The following is a 27,056-nucleotide window of genomic DNA, read 5'->3' as shown; positions in this document are numbered from 1 at the left end:
AAAGTAAAGTTTGTTTTTTGGGGTGTGTGTGCGCGTAACCGGCGTACAGTGGATAAGATCCACGGAAGTGTGAAGATAAGATTGGAGGGGGGGGCGAGAAGGGGGGGAGGACTTGGACGGTGTGAGAAGTCCACCTGGAGAGGTCAGAGAATGAATTAGGCAAGAGCTCGGATATTCCGCGAGCCGTCCACACGCAAGGTGAGTTCACGTCGTCGTCTTTGTTGTTGTTGTGTGGTGCAAAACTTAATTTTTTTATTCAAACTTCTTCCGACTCAACTCCTCAGCATGCAAGGACTCGTTAGGGGAAGCAGACGCGTGTAATTAAAGCAAAACCAACACAGTGTTTACCTCGCAACTATCGTGATAACACGCTAAAAGTTTCGAAGCGACTCAGTTGGATCTCTTTGGGAAACGAAACTTCTCGAAACTTTTTCACATTTCCAAGTGAACTTTATGGTGAGCTTGTGTGTGCATACGCCGAATGCGAACGTTTCAAGTTGGTTTGTTCGGCTTATTTTGAGGCAAAAAAAAGTCGTCAAGGTAGTGAAACAGCGGGAGCGCGCAAACAGCTGGCCAGCTGAGTGGCACGCGCGCGCCAAACACAATGGCACGTGATTGAACTCGAACGTTAATTTTCAGATCTATCAGATCGTTTTTCTTTTTAAATTTTTTATTACCGTTCATATTTCATATGAAGCAGAAGAAACTGCATTTAAAGGTCATATTTGTTTCGTCCGATCAGGCTGGAGTCACTTGATCAAACTTGACATTCTGTAACACTTTAAATATATCCAGTGAATATTTGACCTACTTGTTTGCACTTACTGAGGATGACATATTCAATTACAAAGAATAACATGATGAATGAGTCTTTTGATGACTCAAATGTGCTGACCCAGCGTTCTTTCCCTATCATTGTCAAAACACCTCATGGTGGAATGTCCGACTGACTCAAGACCTGTTTGTCATCGGTTGCGATTAATCTGCCTTTCTCCAAAGTGTTCGATACATTTGTGCTATTTTTTTTTTAATTTTAATAAACATACCCATTTTATTCTTCATTTGATTGAGCCTGGACAATCTGTTCAGAGTTGGCGGTCTTCTCCGATTTGTTTGAATTTTGAAATAGCATGAGTTTGACTGGAAGTTTTGTGGATGGACTTTTGAGGGACATATAAGTAGCACAAGTCTCCCCCAGGTGGTATGCAAGATAACCACTGCCTATACAGTTCAGTTGTATTTAACTTTTAATTACAATTGCATTTAACTGTTAAAACAGTTTTTCAGTTTTACTATTTAACTTATATGCAATATATATATATATATATATATATATTCAATTTCCAATAAGAACAACAACCCTGAAGCATTTAATTTTAGAAAAAAAATACCAAATGTGATGAGGCATTTCCACTTTTGAAGGAAAACATAACCTGTCTGCTGCATCTTTTACTACTTCAGGAACATCGTAATCACGCCGCTGAATAAGACTCACCCTCCCACCATGAACCACTTAACACAATAAGCAATTACTTGTGTTTTTCTTATCGTGATCATTTTCCCCACAATATGTTTGACTCTCACTTCCCCCTCAGGCTAGCTCCTGGGCCTCTCCACCTCCTTGGAAAAGAGCCAGGCCTATGCCCATGGATGAGGAGAGGAGTGCTCCAGCCATCACCCCAGAGCCACCCGATGATGGGGACCCCTGTCCACCAGCCCACTTTCACAGTTTACATGTAAATGTGACCGTAGAGATTGAAAATAGCACCTTGATCCCAGCAACAAGTCGAGGTAAGAAAAAAGGCTCTATCCATTGACATGTTATTGGTGTAATTGTAAATGGAATATTACAGAAATGGTCTGAGAAAGCTGCATGAAACATTTGTTGCTTGCACAAAGGAGACACAAAGTAGCAACAGAGGGCTTTTTCGAAGAAAAACAATCTTTCAGTTTGAGTGTAAGCAGATTTTTCTCGAATGTAAACATCATTAGGCATCGAGAGGTTAGCACATCTGCCTCACAGTTCTGAGATTTCAAGTTCACATCTCAGATCTTGGACTTCTTGTGTGGGGTGTGCATGTTGCGTGCATGCCTAATTGAAGAGTCGAAATTGTCAATAAGTGAGAATGTGAGAGTGATTGCCGATGGTTCCGTTCACCCGCAGTCAGCTGGCTTGGCTGACTCGCAATCCTAGTGAGGGGAAAAGCAACACAAAATGGATGGGTGGGGAAACATCATCAGCTGTGACAGACTGCAAATCTTAACCTTATCCCGTGACATGATTAGGAATTCCACTTTTTTGGGGGGTTTGTCTCCCCAAAGCTGTCAGTAAGCAATGTCGTCCATCAAAAGAAGCAAATTAGCATTTAATCTGACATGTGACAAGATAAAGGCGAGCTTTGTTCCAAGAACTGAATTTGTCTGATGTTGTGCACAACAGGGTCCGTATTCAGCCAACAAATCACTATTGAGATTTTTGCCACAGTTGTTTTTAGCGTTGGCTGATGTTGTGGCCATGCGCTTGGTTTTGGCAGCGCGGGAAAGTTGAGCAGCAGCAAGTCTAACACTCACTTGGGTTGAAAATGAGCCAAATGAAGTTGTTTTGTGGTCAAATAAATAACCCAGAAAGCTGGGTCGATCCATTTCTGACCCAACTGTTTTTAGAATCAACGTCGGATCCATGAGGGAAGTGTGCGAAGATTTACATGTCATGTTGCCATGGCAACGTGCAACAAAACTCTTTATTGAGAGCTGTTTTGGTCAAACATTGGCATTTGTTATGGTTACTTGATTATATTCGCTTGTCTTGTCCTGGATACTTTCTGGTACATCCTAGGTTCATATTGTGGGATTAAGAAGATTGTCATTTCTAATGAAAATACCTCACGAAAGCCTTTTAAGTTTATTAAAAAAAAAAACGGGGGTTGCCTCAACATGTTCTTGGAATTAAGATGATTTTACCTGTGCAAACTCAGGAATTCATCATCGCAAAGCATAACTGGGCTTCTTCTATTGAAGTTGGGCCGCCAGTCTGCCTGGCTGGTTGTGCGAATGCGTGTGTGTGTGTGTGTGTGTGTGTGTGTGTGTGTGTGTGTGTTGAGGGTATGTAGGTGAGCCAGGGCGGGGAGGAGAGGATTGGTCAGGCGACCGCAGAGGGCAACAAGGCGCTGCTTTCAGTGCTCAGCCCCCCCCCCTCCCTCCATCTGGACTTTTGGGGGCACAACTGCCGTGAAAAACACATCTGACAGCACAGCAGATATTTGCCTAGCCGGCACACACGCATTAAAAGTGTTTTTTCTTGCTGTTTGCGAGAACAGCGCCCTTGACACATGACAGTGCGTCTCTTTGACTTCCTAAGTGGCGCGAGACTTGTTCGCCCACGGTGTCTGATGTCATGCTCAAAGATGCTTTCAAAACACAAATATAATGAGACCAATTATGCTCTATGTTGTCTGAGCAATGCTGTCAGCATTTTGTTTTTTTTTAGAAACGCAAATGTGATTGCAATAATAACTTTATATTCAATTCTTCACGTAAATATTCATATTTTTACTAATGCACCTGGTTACAGCAAGCATTTTGTTCTATTTGCAGCATTGGTTCTTCTAAGAATGCCTTTCATACGAAAGGAAAATTGGAACTGCGTGAAATCTTTGATTGAATCGAAAATCAATCAAAGTGAATCGATTCGAATCGGCTCCTTGTGTATTGAATCAAATTCTTTTGGGGAAATTTGAATCAAGAGATATCTTTTAGCGATCTGGTCGTCCCGATTGTGGTTTGAGCTTTTCCTGCTCGAAGTAAGTCAAGCTCCCCTCAGCAGCTCGGAGGCCACGGAATGGTGCTGTGTTTTGACAGATGTGTGCTCCTCACTCTTGGGAATGTTGCTCTCACTCAGACATGAAGATGCAATGAGGCTATCTGTTTATGTAGGAAAACCCTCGGCTCCATATGCTAACCCGCAATTCTTTTTTTTTTTTTTTAACCACTGGCATCTTTTTTTTCCTTTTTGGCCTGCTTTTCAGTGTTTTTGACCCACTTCTCTCTCTCGTGACGTGTTATCTTGATTTGTATTAACGTCTGTATCTGAGCTTCCTGATGACTTGATTTGTATAAGTAGAACATGACCGTTATATTTTCAACATAAGGGAAGTCCAGCTGCGTCAGGAGTCGGTACCACTGAACTTGTTTGAAGACTATTGGTTCACATTACATAGCTGGACGCACTCAATTTTCACAGTTTGCAAAACTTTTTGTACCTGACTGGACACCAGTATGATGTCTAATCTGACGATGGATTCCATTTTTTTAAACCTGAGTTCATTTAAAGTTGTTTGAAGGTTTGAAAAAAGAACAAGCAAAAATTCCAACTTGGATTTTAAAAACATTTACACTCGAGGCTGACGTGACTTCTGTTGGCCGTTTATCCCATTTGTGTGCAGCATAACGGCTAAATGCAGCTTCACCGTGTTTACTTTTGAACTCTGGGCTCCAGGAACGGACATGAATATGACGACCTCAAAATGTTTTGGTATGCAAACCTTTTACAAAGTATAAACAAACTACCGAACCAGCTGGCAGCAATCAAACTCCACATGTTGATCCATATTGTTAGACAGAATAAGAACGTAATTGTGACAATAATTAACTTCCCGGGGATTTCAACGCCGGCCACTTTTCAGCTCGACCCAGTGCTGTGTAAACAAGTACCAATTTGGAAACAGTTTTTGGTTTGCTGACTTAAATCACACCGTCGTACATTAGAATTTGATTTATTCTTTTATTTCTGAATACATGTATTTGTTCTTCAAAACAAGCTGCAGTCTAAATATTTTGTTTGATCCACACGCAACTAGTTTGTCTCGCCTATGCTGTGTTGGGTCGCGACCATGTGCCCGCTTGTCTCGTTTTAGTCACAGAGCTTCATTGAGGCCAATGTCTAATTTAGTTTCCCCGCCGAGATTAAAATAACCTAGGTGCAATTTGGGGCATTTTTACAGCAAATTTGAAGTTACAGAACTGTGGGAGCGTTTTCCCCTCGCCACCTCTTCAGCACCTCGCAAACGTTTGAGAAAGTGTTGCTGTTGCTGCTCGCAAGCACGCAAACACATTTACAGATGACAGATGGTGTAGTTGTCCTTGAGATCCCCAAGCGGTCGATTCTCCCCAAAGCATTTTTATTACAAAATGGACATAATTGTAAAAAAAAAACAAAAAACTGATTAATACCAATTTTAAGATGTTATGAGGCATGCGCATACGAGTTCCTCTGCCACGCCCCCTCTCAAAGCTCAAAGACAGCCTCTGCACCCTGCAAGCCATTCTGCACATGTTGCATTCTTACCAGCAGTCTTCTATATATTAATTTCTTATTTATTTATTAATTTTTTTTTACAAGTTGCACTTTGTCAACGTTGTTAGAATAGTATTCATTTCACAATGTTTAATACGAACGTGAGCATACGTCAACGTTCAAAATGTGCACTTGAGAGCTATTGAAATAATTTATTTAAATATTAAAACAGGTCTATGGCAATTTATGTGAATAACAAATTAACTCCAATTGCAAGCAACCTAAACTTTTATTTATACATTTTTTTTTATTTAAAATAACTTATTTTGTAAATTTTGTTTGGGCCACAAAGAAATGACATAATTATCGTGTTTCAAAGAATTGCATTGAAGTTGAAACAGTTTCTCATTTTGCACCAGTAGGATCATCTCAATCATTTTATTTTCCCAAATAATCGCGATGAATATTTTTTTCATAATCAAAGCAGTCCTATTTCGAGGTGAAACACTTGATTGCGTTCGCGTGAAGTACCTCAACAGCAACTTGTGTGAAACTAACTTGATCAGTGCTTTGCCAATTAGCTTACCTCTAACGTTAATGAACACACCATACTGACAAAACTAAACTAAACGTACTCACCATTGAAGAATTAATGACATGGACGTCTTTTGACGCAATATGTGGTCAAATACCAAATAGAATGAAACTGTTTGGTTTTTTATTTATTTTTTTATCTCGATGCCATGTCTTCAGCAGTACTTGTGGAAATGAGCAAAAAAAAAAAACCTAACAAAATGTAATAAGTGCAATCAAGTGCGACAATTATTAAGCTGTAGCAAGCCGCCAAATCTCTGAGACACTACAACACAATTAATGTGAAAGAGTCGACAGTTTTCGTTTTTAATGAGCTACTACCACCGTCATTCGTTCAAGACATAATCCCTCCTTTTGGATTTATTCCAGTTATTTGTGCACGTGCGTGTGTGTCAGCCAGACTGCAGCTAAACAATTAGTTCCCCTATTTTTTTTTTGTTGTGTGTGTCCCCCATGCATGGATTTGTTTTTTCTTTGGTGTTGGATTCAGATAAAACCATCCCAACCAGAGTTTTGTGTTCCCTCGTGTTTTGCTGTTTCTGGTCAAAACCCTCAGTGCTCGTGTGTGGTTTCAATCAGTTCCAGTTGTTCCCGCTGGCCAGGCCGATACGACAGCACAGTCCTCACTCGCTCTGTGCTACAAAACATTAGTGTGCTGTGATGCGCTCCACCTCTTTGCAGTATTCTCGACTCTTGACTATTTTTCATGCTATTAAAGTGCGCACTCGATTGAGTCTTCGTAAGATCATTAAGTCATTCACTGCCCAGATAAAAATGAATGTACTTTTTGGCTTCTATATCCGTCAATGGCAGCGAATGAGTTAAAGCCAGGATGGTCAAATTTTCAATAACAAGCTCAATTTATGTGACCTTTTTTTTTTTTTTTTTTTTTTGAGGAAAATTATATTAGATTGTATTTTCTATTTTATCAATTTGTTTTGGTGAGTTTAAAATGGCCTCCTGGTATTGAGCATTATGGCCCGATTGTTGTTTTGGTATTCTACAAGCAGCAGCTCGTACACTTCCAACACTAAACGGTAACATAACGGATGTCACGTCTGCTCAGCAGGTTGTGCGCTTTGTTACGATTAATTGTGACGCAGCGTTGAAAATAGTGTAGGATTTTATTTGAGGAAATCCACGATATGGCTATTACAAAATAACCCCAGCTGTTGTTTTTGCATAACTTTTAATGAGGGCAAGTGCGATATAATCAATTGACCTGATTGGCTGTGATGAACTCATTTATAATCATTGACGGCTGAAGACGTCAAAGAACCTTTTTTTTTTTTTTTTTACTTGGCTGGTTGTGAATGAGTTAATGAGCATTAATTGGGATTGCGCAAACTACAACCACAGTATATTAAATATAAGTTGAGGACTTTATTCAAGGGCAGTAACATTTGTGTTTAGAGCAGTGCTTCTCCATTATTTTCAGTTTCGCCCCCCCCCCGAACAAGAAGAAAACAATTCGCGCCCCCCCACCACCACCCACTCTCTGCCGCAACTATAAATAATCGCATTTTCGTTGCAAAAAAACAAACCTACGCCGTGAAGTTAATACTCGCTGCGCACAATAAGCAATGGGAGCGCCACTGCCAACTACTGGAGTGGATGTGCAATTACACTTTATTTTAGTACGGCGGGGAAAAAGCATGCAAACAGAGTGGCATTCCGTGTTTTTGCATCCAAATTGGTCGACACAAGGTTGAGTGGGTCAGAAAGGCAGCAGAGATCCCAGTGAAAGAAAAAGGCAGTTGTGCTATCCTGCTGATGCTTTAGAAATTGTCACATCAGCTCGGTGTGTGTGTATGCGTGTGTGTTATCCATATGCTTTTGCTTTAATAGCGGTGTTTACAACAAGAGTAAACATCCTGTGTATCGCCCTCCACGGACACACACGCACGTACAATTTGTGTGCAAACAAACGCGCATACTCCCCAAAAACACACGTAAGTCCACTGGTGAGTCTCTTCAGACCTTCTTGATTGCTCCAGTCTGATTTGAATTAGCGGCTCATCATTCTCAGATCTCACTAACGGCTCTGAGGTCGGGCGGTTTGGTGGTTTGATGCTGATGCCAATGAACAATTGGTTGAGGGCCTGCTTGGATGGCACTCAGGGCTTTGGTGGGCATGCGTTTCATTTTCAGGAACTCGAAAATAAGACTTGCGCACTTTTAACCCATAATACTCCCTTTTGGCACGAGGAGTCGAAATGAGCCAGTTGGCTGCGCATGCTCATGGTTGAATCAGATGACCACATGATTGACACGCATGATATAATGTGCAGATGTTATTTTAATATTTAGATAGCAGGTGGATGGACTCACTGTCATTAAATGCACTTGCACAACATTCTTCGAGCTGATGTCACGGTTTGGCAGGGTTGAGGGACCGAGCGCAGGGAAGCGGGAGGCAAGGCAGCAGTGTTCTCAAAAAATGGCAAGAGATTCCTTTTAAAGTATGATAATAATGTAGGTGCAGCACTGCTCATGCTCAGTGTACCAAAATATTAGAAACACCTTTTTTGATGCAATGCAGTTCTCTACTAATGCAGAATCCAAGTAGAAATTGTAAAAAATTGTTAAATGTATATTTCTGACGCAGGTGACTGTTAAGTTGGATACTATCAATTGTTTGCCCTTTATTGGCACACTTTTAAGTAAGACTGCTTCAGTTAATATTGATTTTTAGCTACAAGAGGTCATACATGGACAACTAGCGGCTCATGGGCCGTATCAACACCCCACCGCACCCCCCCCACCCACCCTTGAAGGAATGAGGTCCAATTTTTATGTTGCTGCCCGAAGGCTCCATCACTTCTGCGAACCTTGTGAGGAAAAGCAGCTTAGATAATGGATGGATGGATCACAATAGGATGCATAAAGATAAATACAGTCTATCAAATTGTGTTTTTGTTCAATTTCAAACTTCAAAACAATATTGTGTTTAATAAGCTGGCTAGTCATTTTTCCAGGAATTGGACTCAAACATCCCTTTCTTCTCTCCAAATGACGGCAGGCAGGCCATTCAACAGGCTTGGTTATGACACAACAGCAAGTCAAAGAAACACCCTAGCACCCTGAACTTGGAAATGAAATAACACAATGGGCCCCTTATTAAAATGACATTTAATCGCTAAGGGACATTTTCATGGGAACAGTAGTTATGCTGCTACTCTGTGGACAATATAAAAGAAATTGCATTCTTTCAATTCCCTCTTTTAACAGCTGACAAAACAAGTTCTGTAGTGATTCTATTACGCTCCGATCCAATGCGTGTTTGTGAGAAATTGAATTGACACTACCAAGAGCCGTCTAGCTTCGCATATTTTAAAGCTATGGAAAACTCTTAATATTTAATATTTAATTTTATATATATATATATATTTTTTTTTTTGTTTGTTTGTTTGTTTGTTTTTTTTAATTTATTTATTTATTTTATTTTATTATTTGTTTAACCCACATTTGGAGGAGGCCTATCCTGATCAAAAAATATATAATATATAATATATAATTTTTCCCGCCTCTGACCCACATCTGAGTTGTGCCACTTTGGAGCCAACATATTGGAAGTGTGTCACTCGCGCCATGTCGCGTAAATGAAGTGAAATGAGTTCCTATTTCTGCGGGATCAAGGGTTTACTTGTCTGCAAAAGGAACCTCCCATGTCATTTTGCATCACCTCTGTAGTCTGTATTAGTCTGAGCAAAGTACTTAAGTTTTGCAGCTCAAACTGAGACGCCTTTGCACAGACTTGACAGAAGTGTGATTTTATTTAGAAGGGAATATATTTGAAGTGAGTGTGGAGGGAATGTGAATTTGGGGGTGAGAAGCCGGGGACAGAGACGGGGGGGGGGAACAGATAGAGAAGTGAGCGAGAGTTGCTAAAATAAATAAACACCGCCGGGAAGTGTTGAGTCCATGCGCAGGACGTGGTTTGGCTTGTGTGGGTGTGTGTGTGTGTGTTGCGTGTGTGCATATATGCGTGTGTTTATCAAACCCAGCTGGCACCCATTTGCCTCGGAATGAGTCTGCACCTCTCGGGGGCCCAAGCTTGCCCTGCTTTGAAGGCCTCTGTGTTGCATGTGCATGCACATATATGTGTGTGTGTGCGTGTGTGTGTGTGAGAACATCATAACAGCTTCATTAGAGCAGCATGTGGTGCCAACGTACACATAAAACACCCACACATGCTGTGTTTGTATATTTTTAATATTAAATGTATATTATGTGTTCTTCTCCTATATGTTATTAACACACACACACACACACACACACACCCGTACTCTCACGCGCTTAGAGCCACAAGATTTCAGGTTACGCAAGTGTGCACATAGACCCCTGAACAGTCCCAGGGGGTTGACGTAAACGACTTCCAGATGCAGGTTGAGTGCCGAAAACACACCGACACAGACAAAATCTTCTGCTTTGTTGAAGTCCGCAGGACTGCTTTTGAAATTATTGAAGTGCGCGTGGATGCGTAGAACAACAAGAGTTGACACGTTTTCACTGACAGAGCTCGTGCTCGTGCTTGTTCATCACATCAAAATATGGCCAAGGAAAGCCACTATTCATACAGGAAGTTGTACGGCGGGGAATCGATTTCAAAATAAAGCTCGGATACAAATGTGTGTTTTATTGTTATCTAAAGTGCTTGTGCGCTTGTTTTTCCAGATGTGGCCAACACCTACACTGAGCCCCTCATATTGAGGTCAGACGTCATCCAAGGTGACGACGGAGGCAAACGTAAAAGCAGCCTCTCGCACCCGGAGCTTACAACAGCCAGCACGAGTATCACATGTGAGTAAATAGCACACTCTCACGCACACGCGCAAACGCACAAACGGAGAGAGGCTGGTGAGAATTGAGTTTCCATTACATATCACCAGGTCGGATGAGTCACATTGTCCTGACCTTTAACAAAATAGGCCCACAAAAATATCCTGATTGTCCGCCAAGTAGATTACGTTCTTGATTATTGAACACAAGCGGGGGCCGGCGTCCAAATCGCCGCACTTGAAATGAAACACGTTTTTCCTCTTTCCTCTTCTGTCTTCCGCCTCGGTTCGTGATGGCAAAATGAGTGTTGTCGTTCCCTTGACGATAACGGACGAGTGTGGCCGCTACTGGGAAATTTGCTTCCATTTGGAAGGCTCATTTAATTGTTCACGGATCACGGGACATTATGTTATCAGTTCAAATCAATAAAATTCCAAAGGAAATATTCGATTTTATCAGTTGAAAGCCGCACGGTCTGGCGTCACGTTCTCTTTGAGCAGCCTCGAAAACACTCTTTTTTTTTTTCGCAGTGCCTTTGTGTGCTGCTTTACTTGTTATTTTTAATGCACCATGTGTTTTAGCTAAAAAAAAAACAAAGGATCTGTTTGAGCCGTGCTCGGGGTTTTCCTCCTTACTTGTCTGGACTAAAACAATGAGAAACGAAATAAAGATATATTAAATATCAAACACTCAACAACTTTTGTAGACAAATCCAACCGACCACAGACATGATTACCTGGATTTTCCATTGCTGGACTTTTTGATCACATCCCCTTCCTACCTTGTTTGGTCCGACGCAAAATAGCCGTTGTGAAAAGTGTCTGAGAAAGCAGTCTGGCTCAAGGAACCAAAATTTGATCCGACTAATAGAGGTGGTTTGGGGTGAGATCAAATTGTGTTACAGTCTGCTCGGCTTAATGTGCGGTGTCATAACAGCACTTTTTGAACAATTCGAAGAAGTCGAAATACGACTGCCATATCTTAAAATGTACAAAAACGACAAAGTGTGCATTCATGCGTTTTTTTTTTGTTTTTTTTTCACGATACGGGATGACAATGTTCTTTAAAATGAACTGAGGAAAAATCGAGAGCACGACTTGTCTGCAGGCATTGCGGAGTTAGTTTGGAGTAGTGCAATGGCATTTTGAAAAACTCCCCAATCGAAAATCAGAATCAGTGATGGCTTAATGTGTCTCTAAATGTCTTTTCTACGCTGAATTAAAAAATGCCTGTCAGGTTTTTGAGATATTTTTATTTTTTGTTTTTTTTTAGTTTGACCTATAAAAGCTTGTGCAATATAATTTATAGCTATAAAAAAAATCTAACCCTGAATTCATAAATTATATTGTTGTTTTTGTATTATTATTAGAATTCTGAAAACTGAAATGCGCAAGAGAAAAATGCGATCTGATTGAGAACTTTTGTAAAAATTTGTTGATCATTGTCATCTAATTTCAATTAATTTGTTTTTTCTCAATATTAATTTCATTTTGTTTTTTTATCCTTATTTCATTTTTTTTACAAACACAATTTAAATTAAATTAATAAAAAATTTTAATATTAAAATCAAATGAAATTTTCATTTTTTTCTACTCAACCTACTCAATGTGATCCAATAGCGCACAAACGTTAATGTCTTCATTCACACGTCTAATCGGCATCCCTGAAATTATTAATCCTCCTTTTTTGCATTCCTCCAGCTAGCTCCTCGCGCCACGCCACCTCTCCTTTGTCATATGCATGTCCCAAACACCTTGAAAATACTTTCCCTCGATTCATATCGTTATCAGCCGACACCACCCACGTTCCCTCCCTCATATTTCAAATCCAACGTGTCAGCCAAAGAGTCTGTCTCTCACACTTTAGGTCTGGAGCTCAACTACGCCCGCCGCATCAAAGCCAAAGATTGCGCAATCACCATCGATGTATATTTGTCTTACGCTGGCTCCAGTTTGAAAAAAAGACAAACGTTAACACAATAGTTCTACTGTGTCATTTACTCACTCAGACGTTTGCCTCGTCCAACCGCATGATTGCCCTTTACGCAATATATATGCATTTCCTGCCATTTTGTAACAATGACCGAAAAGGAGCAAATGAGGAGTGGGAAGACGGTTGAGTAAGTTGACATATGAGCTTGTGTTAGAGAACTTTTGCGCGCTTTGTTTCCTGGAATCCAGTAACGGGTGACGCGCACATCCAAAGCTGCCCTTTGCTAATAGCTACTTTGTGGCCAGCGAGCGAGCCGCAGCTCAGTTCGGAAGCGTAGAAGTAGGTGAATGGTGAGCGTGTGAGTGGGTGTGTGAACGTCTGCTGTGTCCGGCTGAGGTTTTGCTCGTCTACCTGTTCTGTCCGCTTTGCGTGTCCCTATTTCCAGGCTCGCCAAGGTGCTAAGTTTAAGTCATGCGCATTCTTCCTACCCCCGTTGGCTTTTATGGGCCTATAAAAATCTATGGAACTTGCTGACGCCATATGCTACGCTGAGTGTTATGCAACATGGCTTGAGTTGGAATCTTTTCCCATGCTTCACACTTTGCTGTATTTTGCACCTCTTCTCTTCGATAGCTTCAACGATAACGCAACCGGAATGGTACTCGCGTTCAGAATTTTTTTTTTTTTCCAGATGTTGTCGATCTATTTATGTTTTATTAGATTGTCTTATATGATTATCCTTATCTCTGAAGTGTGATAAGAGTGGATTTGTCATGATAATTGGGTCCAAATCAAGTCAGGCCGGTAAATGTTTAATATTTATCTCCAAAAATTAAACAAAAATAACCCTAACGTATACTGAAGTAAATGCAGCCAATCAAAGACTGACGAACAAGAAAGTGGCTGTAAATAAAACTAAATGTGTTCTACGCGATATGTTTTTTTTTTTGTTTTTGTTTTTTTTTTACACAAAAGTGGCTTTCCCAAATTCCAAGCAGTGCCCACATCGTCATCGTAGAATGCTCCCGCCTCTGGTCCGCCTCAGAATCACTCAGGAAACTCTGGAAGTGTTTCTTTTTATTTGCATTTGTGAGATCATGTGACGTTTTGGCCTCTGTGGGTTTGGTTTTGAGATTGATTAACGTGTGTTTGTGGTGCTTTGCGTTGAGATAATCGGAACAGACTACACACACATAGCGACCAAAACGGTCACAGATTTAAAAAAATAATAATAAATCATTTCATATTTGACCCTTGTGTGGACCAGGCCCAAGTCACATAAAATGACTCGAAGCATGTGCTGAGGTTATGTCTTTGTAAGATCTGCTTATTAGTGTGTTTGTGTGTGTGTGTGTGTTATTTGAAGAAACAGAAGCAAAACCAGAAGGTTTCTCAACACTGACATTATGATGACACAGCACAAGCATGTGTCTGGCGCTGGGCCTATGACGAGCCGTCTGAGAACAATGTGCCGCGCGAGCTGTTAACGTGTGCGTGTGTGTGCGTGAACACGCGCGGGTGTGAGGTAGACGGACGCACTCCTCATCAGTGATGTCACGAACCTGCCGCTGTCTTTGACGTCAGGATCACAGCAGGATGTGCCAGTTTAACGGCCCGGCCTCAGCAGGCACTGGTAATTTATCGTCGAAAGTTTCACAGTTGAGTTTATGACACAAGACCAACTTGAAAATGCTGGGTTGGAGTTTCTTGAAGAAATGGATCTTGGTTCCGCTCTGACTCATGCGATGCTTTTGCAAGGAGACTGGTCGTGTTGACAGATTAACAAACAGATGTCCCTGAAAGTATGATGTCTTGAACAACTTTCTTTTTTTTTTTTTGGTTTGATGCATCTTGTCATCACGGGGGTGCGCGATGCGTCGTCGGTGAGAAATTTAGCAGGACAGTGACAAATTGCACTCATGAGACACTTCAGTAGCTGCAACCGATGACTTTAGTGAGATCTAATACAAGAACTACCGGACATACATCCATTTTAATTGTTAGAAAATAAAGTTGAAAATGGATGCCTTGATTATAAACCACCAACTGGTTTAGGCCCCAAAATTATTATTTGTAAAAGCAACCTTAAGATAGCTGTGAAAAAAAAAATGGGTCCAAGAGTGTTTGTTTTGGTAATATTGCATGTCGTGTGAAATATTGCGGCATGTCATGTTGTTTCTCTCCACGTCTTCAACTCTTGGAAATAAAACAAGTGTAACCATATTTTTCTAATGTTTATTCAATATTTCCATTCATGGGTCAAGTGGAATTCACTCAAGTGAGTCAATGGCCAAAAAAAAGTCACTAGGTTGAAATCGACACTTTGAAAGTCAAAAAGCACCCAAAAATTTTTTATTTATTTATTTATTTATTTTTTGTTTATATTTATTTATTTTTATGCATTTTTATTTATTTTTATTTTATTTATTTATTTATTTTAAGTTATCATCACTCTTACACACCAGCTAATATTATCCTTGCCATGCACTTAGCCATTTACAAAATGTGTGCAAAATACAAAAAATTAATGCCTCGGCAATTCTGTGATTTATTTTATTTTATTTTTTCATGCGGCATGAGGGCGTTTTTGTGTACTCACAACATATTTTATAGTCGCCACAAACATGTGAGATTCTCTTTGAAGATGCTTTTTAAATAACGATTAAAAGAATGCGAGCGAGCGACTGAGAGGCTGAAATGTTGGGAGGTGGTCGTGTTCAGAGACGTCTTACAGATGATGCTACATAAGCTGTGAAAATCACAATTCATCAAGTTTGATAAAGAAATTACCACATTTTATTTCATCCCATCATCTTCTATAGAGATTTTTTTTTCTGTACAGATCACAGGTATTATTTGGAATACTTTCAAAGAAGAGTACCGTATTTTCACGACCATACAGCGCACGGCATTAAAAGTTACAGATGCTATTCCTGTATTTAACACATACATAAGGAGGCTCACCGTATTATTGAAACATATGCCATCTTAAAACGTATGCTAGCATGCATGCTAGCATACACGCTAGCATACGTTTTTCTTTTTTTTTTTTTAAAGTCAGTGGGACCAAAAGTGAGTTTGTTTGTACTATATTGAAGTATTTAGGTTCCCTCTCAGTCAGTCTCGTTGCCGTGCGGCTCAGAAATAATGCCGGATTTTGCCAAAGCTCGAACAACAGAGCAAGCAGATACGTTAGCATCCACCATTCACAAATTGTTGTCCTCAGTCGTCCGCTCCCAGTCCGACAAGCTCAACTTCGTCGGACTCACACAACATTTACACATTTTGGAACTTGGTGCATTATCAGACGAATCGTCCATTTTGGAGAAAATGTCAGACATTTAATTGCGCCTTATAGTCGTTGAAATACGGTGCATGTAATCTTCACATTTTTTTCCCCCTCATAGATGTGATTCAAGACTGTGAACCAATTGATTTGAGCTGATTTAATCATTTATAGTTTTTATGGTACCGATCCAGTATGAAAAACAATCCTGTTCTTTTCAGGTCTCTCACTATATTCCCCTCCAAACTGTAGAAGTGGAGTTGAAACCATTCGAGACAAACCCAGTCATCCTGGTGGTGGCTCATGCCAACGGAGGATAAGTAGAGAGATGAACACGTCTTTGGGCTAGGAAGGAGGTGTCTAAGTACAGGGTAGCCGAGATATGTCAGGAAAGGAGGCAGAGGGTGTGGGTGTGAATGAGGAGGGCGTGTGAGTGCGTGAGGAAGGGACACGGCGCGCTTTTACTGTTTGTGACTCATATTTAATTGCGCACTCTGGCGCGTTTGCACTTAATAATATGCGTAATAATATAATACATGTGTATGTCTTTGAGTATTGGGGACGACACATGCTGCAGTTTCTCAGACTCGTCGTGTCAATGTCGCGCATTGGCCCGATTTCGCTGTTATTTTTAAGCACTGCTGAATCACTGCGTGTGAGTCACCTCTGTGCAAGTCCGCCTGCTCCAAATATCCAACGTACAAACACCCACCCACTTCTTTGCTTTCCTTGCCTCTCTCGTAAAAATTCAGCTCACTTCTTGAGGTTCTCAATTTCAGACAAAATGAACTTTTTTTTTTATTACAGTGTCATTCATGATGTACACACACAGCACTAAAGAAAGAAACAGCAATCCTTCGCGTGCGCACCATCGCTCCTTCATCCTGGCAGGCTTGCCGTGTGAAAAACTCTATTACGCAAAATGCTTCAACACGACAGACGCAAATAGTTGATGGCAGTGAGTGGGGCGGAAGAGACGAGCGCGCCGTCCTCGTTAACTTTTGCAATAGTTTAGAGGAGAAACTATAGTTCCCTCGAGCGACATGCGTGCACACACTGGTTGTGGCGCTTGCCAAACATCTGGAGCAAAGTTAGAAAACGCTGAATGAAAAGAATCTTAAATAACAGTGGATTGGTTGTGCGACGCCGGACGTGTGCCAGTTCAAGCAGTCCTTGTTGGGTTATCTGTCTGGGAGCGGTTATCGAACAGACTCTTTTATTGCTCGTCGCTTTCCTCCGCCAGAGTTTAAGACCACACGCTCAGCATGTGTGCGTGTATTTCATTTTTGTTGTTTTTGTTGTTGTGTGCTCTACTGTGTCCTGTCAAGCCTCACCACGCCTACTGCACAGACACCATATGCTTTCCGGTCAAGAAAATATTCAAATTTTTAAAGGATGCTATGAAATGCTGCCATTAAAGCAAGGCTTGATTTGTATTCTTCTTTTTTGGGGTTGTGTTTGGCTTGGCAGCAAAGGTGTGTTTTCCCACCTCCTTGCCGCTTCAGCATAGACGCCAGAGGTTAAACAGACCACGTTATAAAAAAAAAAACTAATTGGAAAAAGTTGGCAAAGCAAAACAGTGATTAGTAAATTAAATTTTAGTTACACATAGAGAGAGAGAGAGAGAGAGACAGAGAGAGAGAGAGAGAGAGAGAGAGAGTGTGTGTCAGCGTTAACCCCCCACTGTTTACAATCACAACCAGGTCTTGTATAAATGTCTTACTCTAAAAGTCAAATCATTAATCACCTTTATTGTATGACGTTATGTTTCATTTGGATTTTGAATGTGCAGTGGAACATTTAATCATTTTGAAGCAGTAATGCATTTTTTTTTTCTTCCCCATAGTCAAACTTTCAACCCGTTTTCTCCAGGTTCTCCAGCTTCCTAACGCATCCTAAGATCAGTTTTCTTATCTTAAGTGAAGACTCTGATTTTGTCCCTAAGCTGTGAATGCTTTTTCGATTATGTGCCCTGAAATTGGCTGATGATTATTTCAGAATGTGGGATCGGCTCCAGCTCACCTGCAAACCCTACTGGTGATAAGCGGTATAGAAAATGGATGGGTGGTCCTTGTTTTACAATAAAGAAAAAAAAAAGCAGAATTCCAAAGGAAAACAACTAAAAATGTTATTCTTGGCAAAATTGGGCGCTCTCGAGTTTTGCTGATGTTTCAAGTTACGTTATTCATGAGTGTGGTTTAGAGTCTAAAGTTTACTATTTTTTTTAGAAGCTTACTTCTCATGAATTGCCCACTTGAGAAGTCTTGCTGTGTACTTATTTTGGATTTATTTTTGCTTCCAAGAATGTCTTTGTCATCAAATGCATGTTAACTGTTCTGAATTAAACTTCAAATAAAGTACACTATTTTCGGGAGAGGTTTGAAAATGCTGCCGGTTAAACAAGTGTTTGATGATTCTTTAAAAGGAATTCAGAGATTTGCCTTTTAATCCGTCGTACGTGTTTGAAGGTCACGAGTAGTTCGTGATCGTTAATTTGACGCAATACTAAGTAACTCAGTTATTATTACGTGGCCCATTTCGACCTCTAAATCATGCAGTTAGCTTGTTAGCTTTGCGACACAACTAAAATGAATCGTTCCTCAATGCCACAACTTAATGAATATTTCGGTGTCCCAATTTAAATTCCCAAGTGCCGAGCCCACCGCCCATCCGGCGGCCAAGAAGAGACCCGGAAACCTGTTAGCTTGCAAGCTAGCTGCCAGCTAGCACCCCTCTGACAAGTGGGTGGATAATAAAAAGAAAGTTGTGAGGTGAAGTAGAATACATTTTTCAGTTTCGCACGTTCAATGGATTATTATTCATGATTTTGAAGCCTAATTTTACGCATTTTGACTTTTTCTTTTGAAATTATTCAAATTTAGCGGGGCTGTTAATGGCACTCTTGTTTGTGGTATGATGTCATTTAGAAGACACTTTTATTTTTACTTTTTTGTTATACTTTAAGGACTGAAGTAAATAAGCATGCTTGCATATTATTCTCTTCTTGACAAAAAATACCATTTTGACTGGGGAGAGGTCAGGACAGGAGGCCGACATGTCCAGCAAACTCTCGCCCTGCGAGCACACATCGGACCAATGCACACATTGTGGTTTGATATTGTTGAAATGTTCATGGCCACTTGTACTTGTACTTTTTGGCATTAATGGAGCCATCAGAGTTGGTCCAAGTTACTGACAGAGTCTTCTCTACAGCATGACAGGAGCTTGGCTTTTGAATATGGAGCTGACTCGATGATTCTGTGTCCGCACCGAATTCGACCGCGTGATGGTCCAGCCTCGTCGCCCCAAGCGCGGAGGAGTTGACGTTACTTCTTGACGCAGTTCAAATTTGACTTCCTTTTGGAGCAGAGCAGTTTAATTTGGCCTTGGTGGATGTAGCTATGTATTGTTCTGTTTGACAAATTGTTGCCAAAGTAATCTTGGGCCCGTGCGGTTCTATCAGCAATTGATGAATAACCTCTTGATGAAGTCAAGTGGCGTCCTAAGGATCGTACATCACGGGTGTTCTGCTTAGGCTTAAGTCTTTTGTCTTTATACACTGAAATTATCCACGTTCAATGAATCGTTTAATGAAATTACGCACCATAGAGCGAGGCATATTCAAAGCCCATCTTCCATTTCTTTGGATGAACATTGGAATCATTCGAATTTAATCGAATGCATTTCTCAGAAAACTGCTGATCCACTTCCCGTCTTTGCTGCTAAAGGACAAGATATTTCTGGGATGTTAAACACCTGTTTTCAAATGAAATCATTCACATTAAAACCAGGTAGTTGTTCCACGGATGAGTCAGGATTTGTCTTGTGCTGAAGACAACGTGAGAAGACGAGTTAGATGAGGGGTCAGTTAGTGAATTCAACGTTCCTTGCTGCCTTTGTGCTTGCTTTAAAATTTAACTCAGCTTTAGAGAGGCTCCCTGTGCATTTGCACACATGCCAAGCCCCAGGCTGTACAAAAGTTGCACAACAGGCCTGCACGTGCACAAACAATTCAAACATTGAAATTGTATTTTTACGTATTTTTACAGCCAAAAGACGCGCTGTATCAAAGGGCGCAGCACCAGTTGAGGGTGCTATTTCTGTATTTAAGACTTACACTGGACACGCCGCGCATGCTAGCTCGCGCATGCTAGCTCGCGCATGCTAGCCCGCGCATGCTAGCCCGCGCATGCTAGCCCGCGCATGCTAGCCCGCGCATGCTAGCCCGCGCATGCTAGCCCGCGCATGCTAGCCCGCGCATGCTAGCCCGCGCATGCTAGCTCGCGCATGCTAGCTCGCGCTAGCAAGGGATCTCTGCCGGAAGCAGCACATTAGACCAATGAGAGATGCTATGGAATAATAGTGAAGAAGTTGTTATCTTGTATTTATATGATACAAAGCCAGTATCACCTAACAGTAACTCCTTTGTTTCTTTCCAGGTCAACCAGCAGCCAGATCCACACCCATCCACCCCACCCAGCCTTGTCGGACGCAAGCTAGCAGCCAACTACGCAACGGAACCAAACATCATGCACACACACACTCCCCTCACTGTCCCACGCCTCACACACACGCACTCCAGTCTGGCGGCGACAGGAACGGGGGCCCTCATCCAAAACTGGGCTCCCTCCCAAGAGGAGGCTCATCCACCTCCTCCTCCTCGTCGGCAGGGCCCAGGAACAGCAAGAAGTTGCAGTCTAACCCTTCCATCACCTCCCAGAGCAGCAAGAGGAGCAAAGGCAGCTCCAAAAGTAGCTCCAAGAGCAACAGCTCCCAGATTCCCACAGAAGCACAGGATGGTAAGATGCACGCGCCAGTCATCATCTTGGTAATAATACAGCAACACGATTCTGAGTTGGACCACCCCCCTTTGGCGATGACAACTTTTAATAGTTGAGAACCGACAGTGTGTATTCAACATTTACGTAATGGACTACGGCATTTATTATCGCCACAAGAAAGAGGAGTAACTGCATTTTCTTGGAAGCACACTGGTTAGCATAGCACTTTTTGAGGTTCTATGCAACTTAAAAAGGTATGTTGGGTACATTGACAGGAAAAATTGTTTTGTGTCTGGTGATGAACAATATATCATAACAAATTTTGACTGAAAAAGAAAGTGTCTTGAGAAACGCATTTATTGCCTCAGAACAAACTGAACCAGGACTATCTGCGCGTGCTCTTCTGTTCTAACCCGCAAAATTTCACTTGCCATCTGCCTTGGTTCAATTCACTCGGTACAAATTGTTCTGAGCTTTCACACTGTCCAGCTCTTTGCCATTCTTGCAGTTTGGCACCAGTTTGATTTTCTTTCCTCCCACTTTTGGGAGGTCTTTGATGATGGAAACGTACCAATATTATTGTTTGCCGTGGTGCGGAGGCAACTGGCGAAACCTGATATGGTTTGCGTTTCATTGCAGGGCGTGAAGGTGGAGAACGAGAGATAGCATCCGCTACATAAATAGTGTGACATCATAGCAGCGAGACAATTAACTGAACAAGGAATATAAACAGCACATCACACTGCTGCCTAGTGACATTATCCATAAGCAGACGCTTTTCTCCGTTGCAGTCAACAATATTAGAAAGTTAAGCCCACTGAGACCACCTTTGAGTTCAGTGCAGTAGGAAGACCGCTGATCCTCAACGAGTTTGATGAAATTGATTGGGGTGGGGAGGGGTGGGGTGTGTGTGTTGTCACAAACAATAGTGGGCGGGGATCGATACATGAGGTCCCTAGACATAGTTAAGTCGCCATTTTAACCAGCTCATTCTGTATTTAGAAAAGGGACTTGTTCACGTTGTCTATTGCCTTAGAGGCCAAGAGCAGTGACGATGCATGAATCGCTGTGATTTTTTAAATTTTGATTTTAAGTCGTGGTGCCTTATTTAAAGGGAATAAGAGGAGCAGCGTTGATTGGAGATGATTGAAATCAGCTGTGGCCTCTCCCACCGAGGAGGAGACCTCCCTCTTTTTAAATATGCCAGTTTTGTCAAATTTGGAACGCTGCCTGTTTAAACACTTAACTATTCAACCAAATCATGTAATTTTGACCAGTGAAAATCCGTTAGCGTAATGCTAACATATAATAAGAAACACAATCTAATCGAAATTAACAATATTACGATAATTGAAAACACTTGGAGCCGCAACACATACAAACAGAGCAAACAATACTCCCAGTCTTATATTCTCTTTGATCTCTATCAACGAGAAGTATTTTACTTGGGGACCTTCTCTGCCATTTTTAAGTATTGGAGTGCCTTTAACCTGTAAAAACACATGCAAATGTATCACTTAAAAATCGAAGGTACGACTGAACTCAATATTGACGGATGAAGTTAACGCGTGAACTTTGTTTCTCCCCAGACTGCTGCGTTCACTGCATCCTGGCCTGCCTCTTTTGTGAGTTCCTGACGCTGTGCAACATCGTGCTGGACTGCGCCACCTGCGGCTCGTGCGCCGGCGACGACTCGTGTTTCTGCTGCTGCTGCGCGTCGGAGGAGTGCGGCGACTGCGACCTGCCGTGCGACATGGACTGCGGCATCATCGACGCCTGCTGCGAGTCCGCGGACTGTCTGGAGATCTGCATGGAGTGCTGCAGCCTTTGCTTCTCCTCCTGAGGTCACGACGCCCAGGGAGGGGCGGGGGCGGGGCGGGGGGGTGCGAGGCACTTGTCTCAGTCTTATCCGCCGCAAAGCCCGGGAGCGACTTCGATCAGCGTCTTGTCGAAGCTGCAAAGTGCTTCATTCGGTCTTTGTTGTCATGGCTTGGCCAGGACTCTGCGGCTCTCACGATATTGGCTTGCCATAATACAATATGCCTCTCACAAAAGACCCTGAGAGCAGTCAATGGTGAATTCCTCCCTCTTTTATGGATCAAACCAGCCAACAGCAGCCCCTCCTGCTTGGTGCTGGCTGTTGGGCCGCCTCTACGCCGTCGGACGTGCCCTGCGGAGTTTCAGCTGTGGTCCGCTGGCGTGCGCGGGCCGAATTGTTCCAATGGAGCCCCCTCGTGTCGTGTAAGTGACTGGAGTTCTCCGAGCATGAAAAATGACCTCCAAAGGCAAATGAGAAAATGGATCCATTTAACCGGATTTTAGTGTTTCTGTTGATAAGAGCGGCGGCGTAATGGAAAAATTGAAGCTCAGCTCTCTGTAGAACTGTCTGAGTCTGTCCTTGGCAAGGTTAACGTCTTCCAGTTTGATTGCATGCCGTGGCCTTTGTGACACGCGCGGCCCGAGAGGCTGATGTTGGATCCATTGATGTCTTTGTCCGCGGAGAAATGTACAAAACGGAGAATAATGGTGGCTCGTGGCAATATTCTAGACACACTTCCTTTGTTCGTCAAGTGTCTCATTTAACAGACGTAATCAGCGAAGAATCATGAGAGAGTCATTCATCAGCTTGCAGATGGGGCGCATCAAATCAGGAGCGTTCGCGATGGACATCAGCGAGCAACGCTTGATGGCGTTCCGAATGGTCATATTCTCCGCTTGACATGTGAAGGGAGCGTTGGCAATCAAATGTCTCTCCTCATTTCAGAGTTCACATCGTGTTTACTTTTACAGCTTTGGCTGTGTCCGCGAAAGTCTTTCTCAATCCGAACGGTCGAAAAGTGGTTAAAAGGACCGGAATAGAAGGCGGCAGCATTTCATCTTTTCTTTGTCGCGCTCGTCATGTGAACAAATGGACCTTCAGGGCTTAGCTCACTGCCTCCATTTCCAAGCAGATGCCAAATCTCTATTAATCCTTTTTTTTTTTTTTTAGATTTTTGTTAAGATATTTGCATTTCTCCTCTAATGTGAAAATCACATTTCTGTGTTATCAGGTTTGGCCGAGCTCGCTGTACAGCAGGTAGTGCCGAACATCTAATTGAATTCCGCCGGGGGAAATCTCATATGGCATTATGCTAAGTTGGATCCACACGTCTGTCGTGTGAATGGTACACTTTTGATAACGGGCCCCCAATTCTCACACCTTCACGCACACGTTCTCCAAACCAATGACATGATCCATATCTCTCCTCGAACAATCGCATATTTTGTGCAATTTTGTTTCTTAAAAATCCCAAAGGTTATTTTGACTGGAACCTAGTTTCTTGATTTAGAAACGTGTACATAGAAGGGTTTGTTTTATATGAGTTTGGAGAGTTCAAAGCCTATTTTGGGGGCTGAGTTTTTCACGGATGCTCAACAAAGAGACGAAAATTAAGATAAATTCAACTTTCTGGAAATGAACAAGTGGAACTGGAAAGGATTCTATGAGCAAGCGTGTTGCCGATTTTCCAGCATGTTGAAAATGATAATCCTGGAAAACGCTGGATAACAATGCAATATTTTAAAAAAGATTTATGAAGGGACAACTGGATCAGAGAATATTAAGGACAAATGCATTCCAATGTCATGTTTGGAGTAAGATGCCAAATATCAACGCACTTTAACTGGAAGCAAAAAAAAAAACAAAGGAAAATTGATATCAGACATTTTGGGGGGTTGAATTCTTACCGTGAAACTACTTTACACCCAAACAGTCTGTAACATTTTTGATGGCAACAGCACAACATTTTGTTTGTTTTCTTTAGGAGTGGCATCAACTTTTTATTTCATCTCATATCAAATTAGTGCTTCTTAATTATTTTCTGTTCCCCCCGCCCCCCAGCAAGAAGAAAACAATTTACCCCCCCTTCACCTCTCTCTCTCTCCGTCGCAACAATAAATAATAGCATTTTTGTTGCAAATCAAACCAACATCGTAGCGTTAAAACCCGCTGCGACAATGGGCAAGGAGCGCGCCACTGCTAACTACTGGAGTGAATGTGCAATTACACTTTTTAAGACACATTGCTGCTTTAAATCAACACTAACTTGGAATCAAAATTTGATTTGAGCACAACTCTTAAAGGCAAAATATTAGCAAAAATAAATGACGTCAAATAGGTGATGATAACTTTGGGTCGCCGTGGCAGCACCGTTGCCAGTCATTTCCTCATGAAAGGCCACAGGGAAGCCGGTTTGTGATTGGTCAAAGTTCAACATGATATGAATGCAGGGTAAAGAGTGGTCGGTTGATCTGGAAATAGAAATCTCAATCGGGATGTGGATAACAACGAAAAAAAAAATATTATGGACGAACATATTAAAGTTGTTATTACTGGAATGAGATTTTATGTACCATACCATTTATTCTCTGTTGTTCAAATGATGTTCAATTATTCCCTTTTTTTTTTTTTGTTGTTTTTTTTGTTTGTTTTGTTTTTACCTTCACTACAAAAATTGTGTAACTTTGTGAATTTGTAATCGTGTTTTTTTTTTTTTTTTTTTTTTTAAGTGATTTATATATAAGCTCGCCCCCTCTACTCATAGTTTTGAGTCTATCACAGTCCAGATGAAATGTTACTTGACTGTTGGCCACAATAATGTCAATTTGTTTACAACAAAGCAACTTTATGTTCATTTCAATTGCTGTCTTGGAAGTCACATTCAACTTTTTTTGTTTAGTACTGAATAAACAATGTGACCTCCAGAAAATGTGGCTCTTTGTAAATAGTTTTTTTTCTGTTTCAAAACAAATCAAAGGCAGACCACAAAGCTAGAATGGTGTATCGTTGACTTTAGAGGCTCGCCTGCATTTGAAATTCTTTTCTTGGATTCTCATTTTGCTAAAAGGCTCATTATGACATCTCCATAAAGACGTCTGTCTGCATTCGTCACTGTAAGGTAACTCGAAAAAGATCAAGGTCAATTCCTCACGTTCAAACGGTAATATTGCTTAATGCATATACTTTAACTTTTTTTTTTTTAAATAAATCTTTCCTTTTTTTAAGAAGTTCTCAAATAATATGTTTTCAAAAACATCTTTTAGTATCTGGAGATTTTCCCGTAACCCCTGGCAGATTAGTTGTCTCTGCAGCTGACAGAAAGAGGAGAAAAATGTCAGAAATACGAGAAACAGCGCAACAACTGGCCTCATGCGGAACCGAATCCTTTAATGTGTTGTTTTTGAACGGCTTGCCAAAGTACTTGAGGAAGAATGTGTGCTCCGGCAAAGATATTAATGCGTGTGGGAGAAGTTCAGGGGACATTGGTTTTTACAGATCTTTTTTTTTTTTCCCCTTAATCCTTCTTTCATTTAACTGTGGTCTGTTGCAGTTGTGTCTGGTGAAAACAAATGTGCACTATCGCGTGTGTGCGCATGTCGAGAAGTGTGCATACTGTATGTCGATGACTCCGATGAGAAATGAAGTTAATAGAAGCTCCGCGATTGCAATAGAGATGCAGCGGACATCTTTGGACATCTGCAAATGTTTTGCAGGAAGCCATGCTGTCGTCAGCCCTCATTTCCTTTTCCATGTACACACACAATACACACCGAAATCAAAAATGATACACATCCTTTGCAGAAATTTCACATGCACAAAGCGGGCACAGGGGACAAGTGGCTATTGAATATTAACTATGAAATTACAAAGGCTGCATTCTAATGAAGGTGACGAGGTCAGACGCTGGGATGGAAATCATAAATTAATACTCCTCTCATGACAAGTCACTCGCCCTTGGCTCACACCAAACACACCTCACCCCCCCCCCCTTTCTCCTCCTCCTCTTACTCCTTGACTGGAGTCGAAAAAGACTCCAAGAAGAAGAAATTGCCGATTCATTATTAATATCGGGTCACAGCGGGGCCATTGAATGCGCCTGATCGTGGTCACATGTGACACTTGTATGTGATGAAAACAATGTAACCTCTGTGTGTCGCGACAGTTTTGTTGGTGGTGTTTTTGAGGACCTCCATTACCGTGTCAACTATTTGGCAACCTGCTTAATTCATTCGCCTCTTCTTTCTTTGCCTTGCAGACAAATCTTGAAAATGACTTTTGAAGCATACATACACACGCACTCTGTGTGCTAACTGATGTGGTGACTAAACCAGATGCGGATGGAAACCGTAAGTCTGTCTGTTGATACAGTATTTAGAGTGTTGCCTTGTGATTTGAATCTAATTAATAAAAATGAATAATGGAAAAAGAAAATGTCACTCGAAAAAAATATACTAAAGTAACTACGGACTGGAATAGAACAAATACATATAATGCAATGAAATATAATAATAATAATAATAATGATAATAATAATAATAATTAATAATAATAATAATAATAATGGATGGA

At 41.4% G+C, this 27,056-nt stretch overlaps 1 protein-coding gene across 1 annotated transcript; it reads left to right on the top strand.

Annotated features, from left to right (window-relative positions):
• Positions 1-111: 111 nt before the first annotated feature.
• On the top strand, positions 112-25,110 carry mdfi (MyoD family inhibitor). Its single transcript, XM_088309255.1, has 5 exons — positions 112-198; positions 1,596-1,791; positions 10,565-10,690; positions 20,327-20,686; positions 22,258-25,110. Exons 2-5 carry the CDS (start codon positions 1,641-1,643, stop codon positions 22,509-22,511), a joined length of 891 nt encoding a protein of 296 aa, XP_088165381.1. The 5' UTR covers positions 112-198; positions 1,596-1,640; the 3' UTR covers positions 22,512-25,110.
• The last annotated feature ends 1,946 nt before the right edge of the window (positions 25,111-27,056 follow it).

The sequence above is a fragment of the Idiotropiscis lumnitzeri genome, chromosome 11 (assembly GCF_059441095.1).
Source record: "Idiotropiscis lumnitzeri isolate Australia: NSW breed Sydney's pygmy pipehorse chromosome 11, RoL_Ilum_1.0, whole genome shotgun sequence".
NCBI lineage: Eukaryota > Metazoa > Chordata > Actinopteri > Syngnathiformes > Syngnathidae > Idiotropiscis > Idiotropiscis lumnitzeri.
Note: the sequence above shows the minus strand (reverse complement) of the source record. Positions and strands in the feature narration are given on the sequence as shown.

Bases quoted from the DNA above. Each gene is read 5' to 3' on its own strand.
- mdfi (XM_088309255.1), top strand. From the start codon at position 1,641: ATGCCCATGGATGAGGAGAGGAGTGCTCCAGCCATCACCCCAGAGCCA. The intron at 1,792-10,564 runs GTAAGAAAAAAG...TTGTTTTTCCAG, and splicing joins GATCCCAGCAACAAGTCGAG to ATGTGGCCAACACCTACACT. The intron at 20,687-22,257 runs GTAAGATGCACG...GTTTCTCCCCAG, and splicing joins TCCCACAGAAGCACAGGATG to ACTGCTGCGTTCACTGCATC.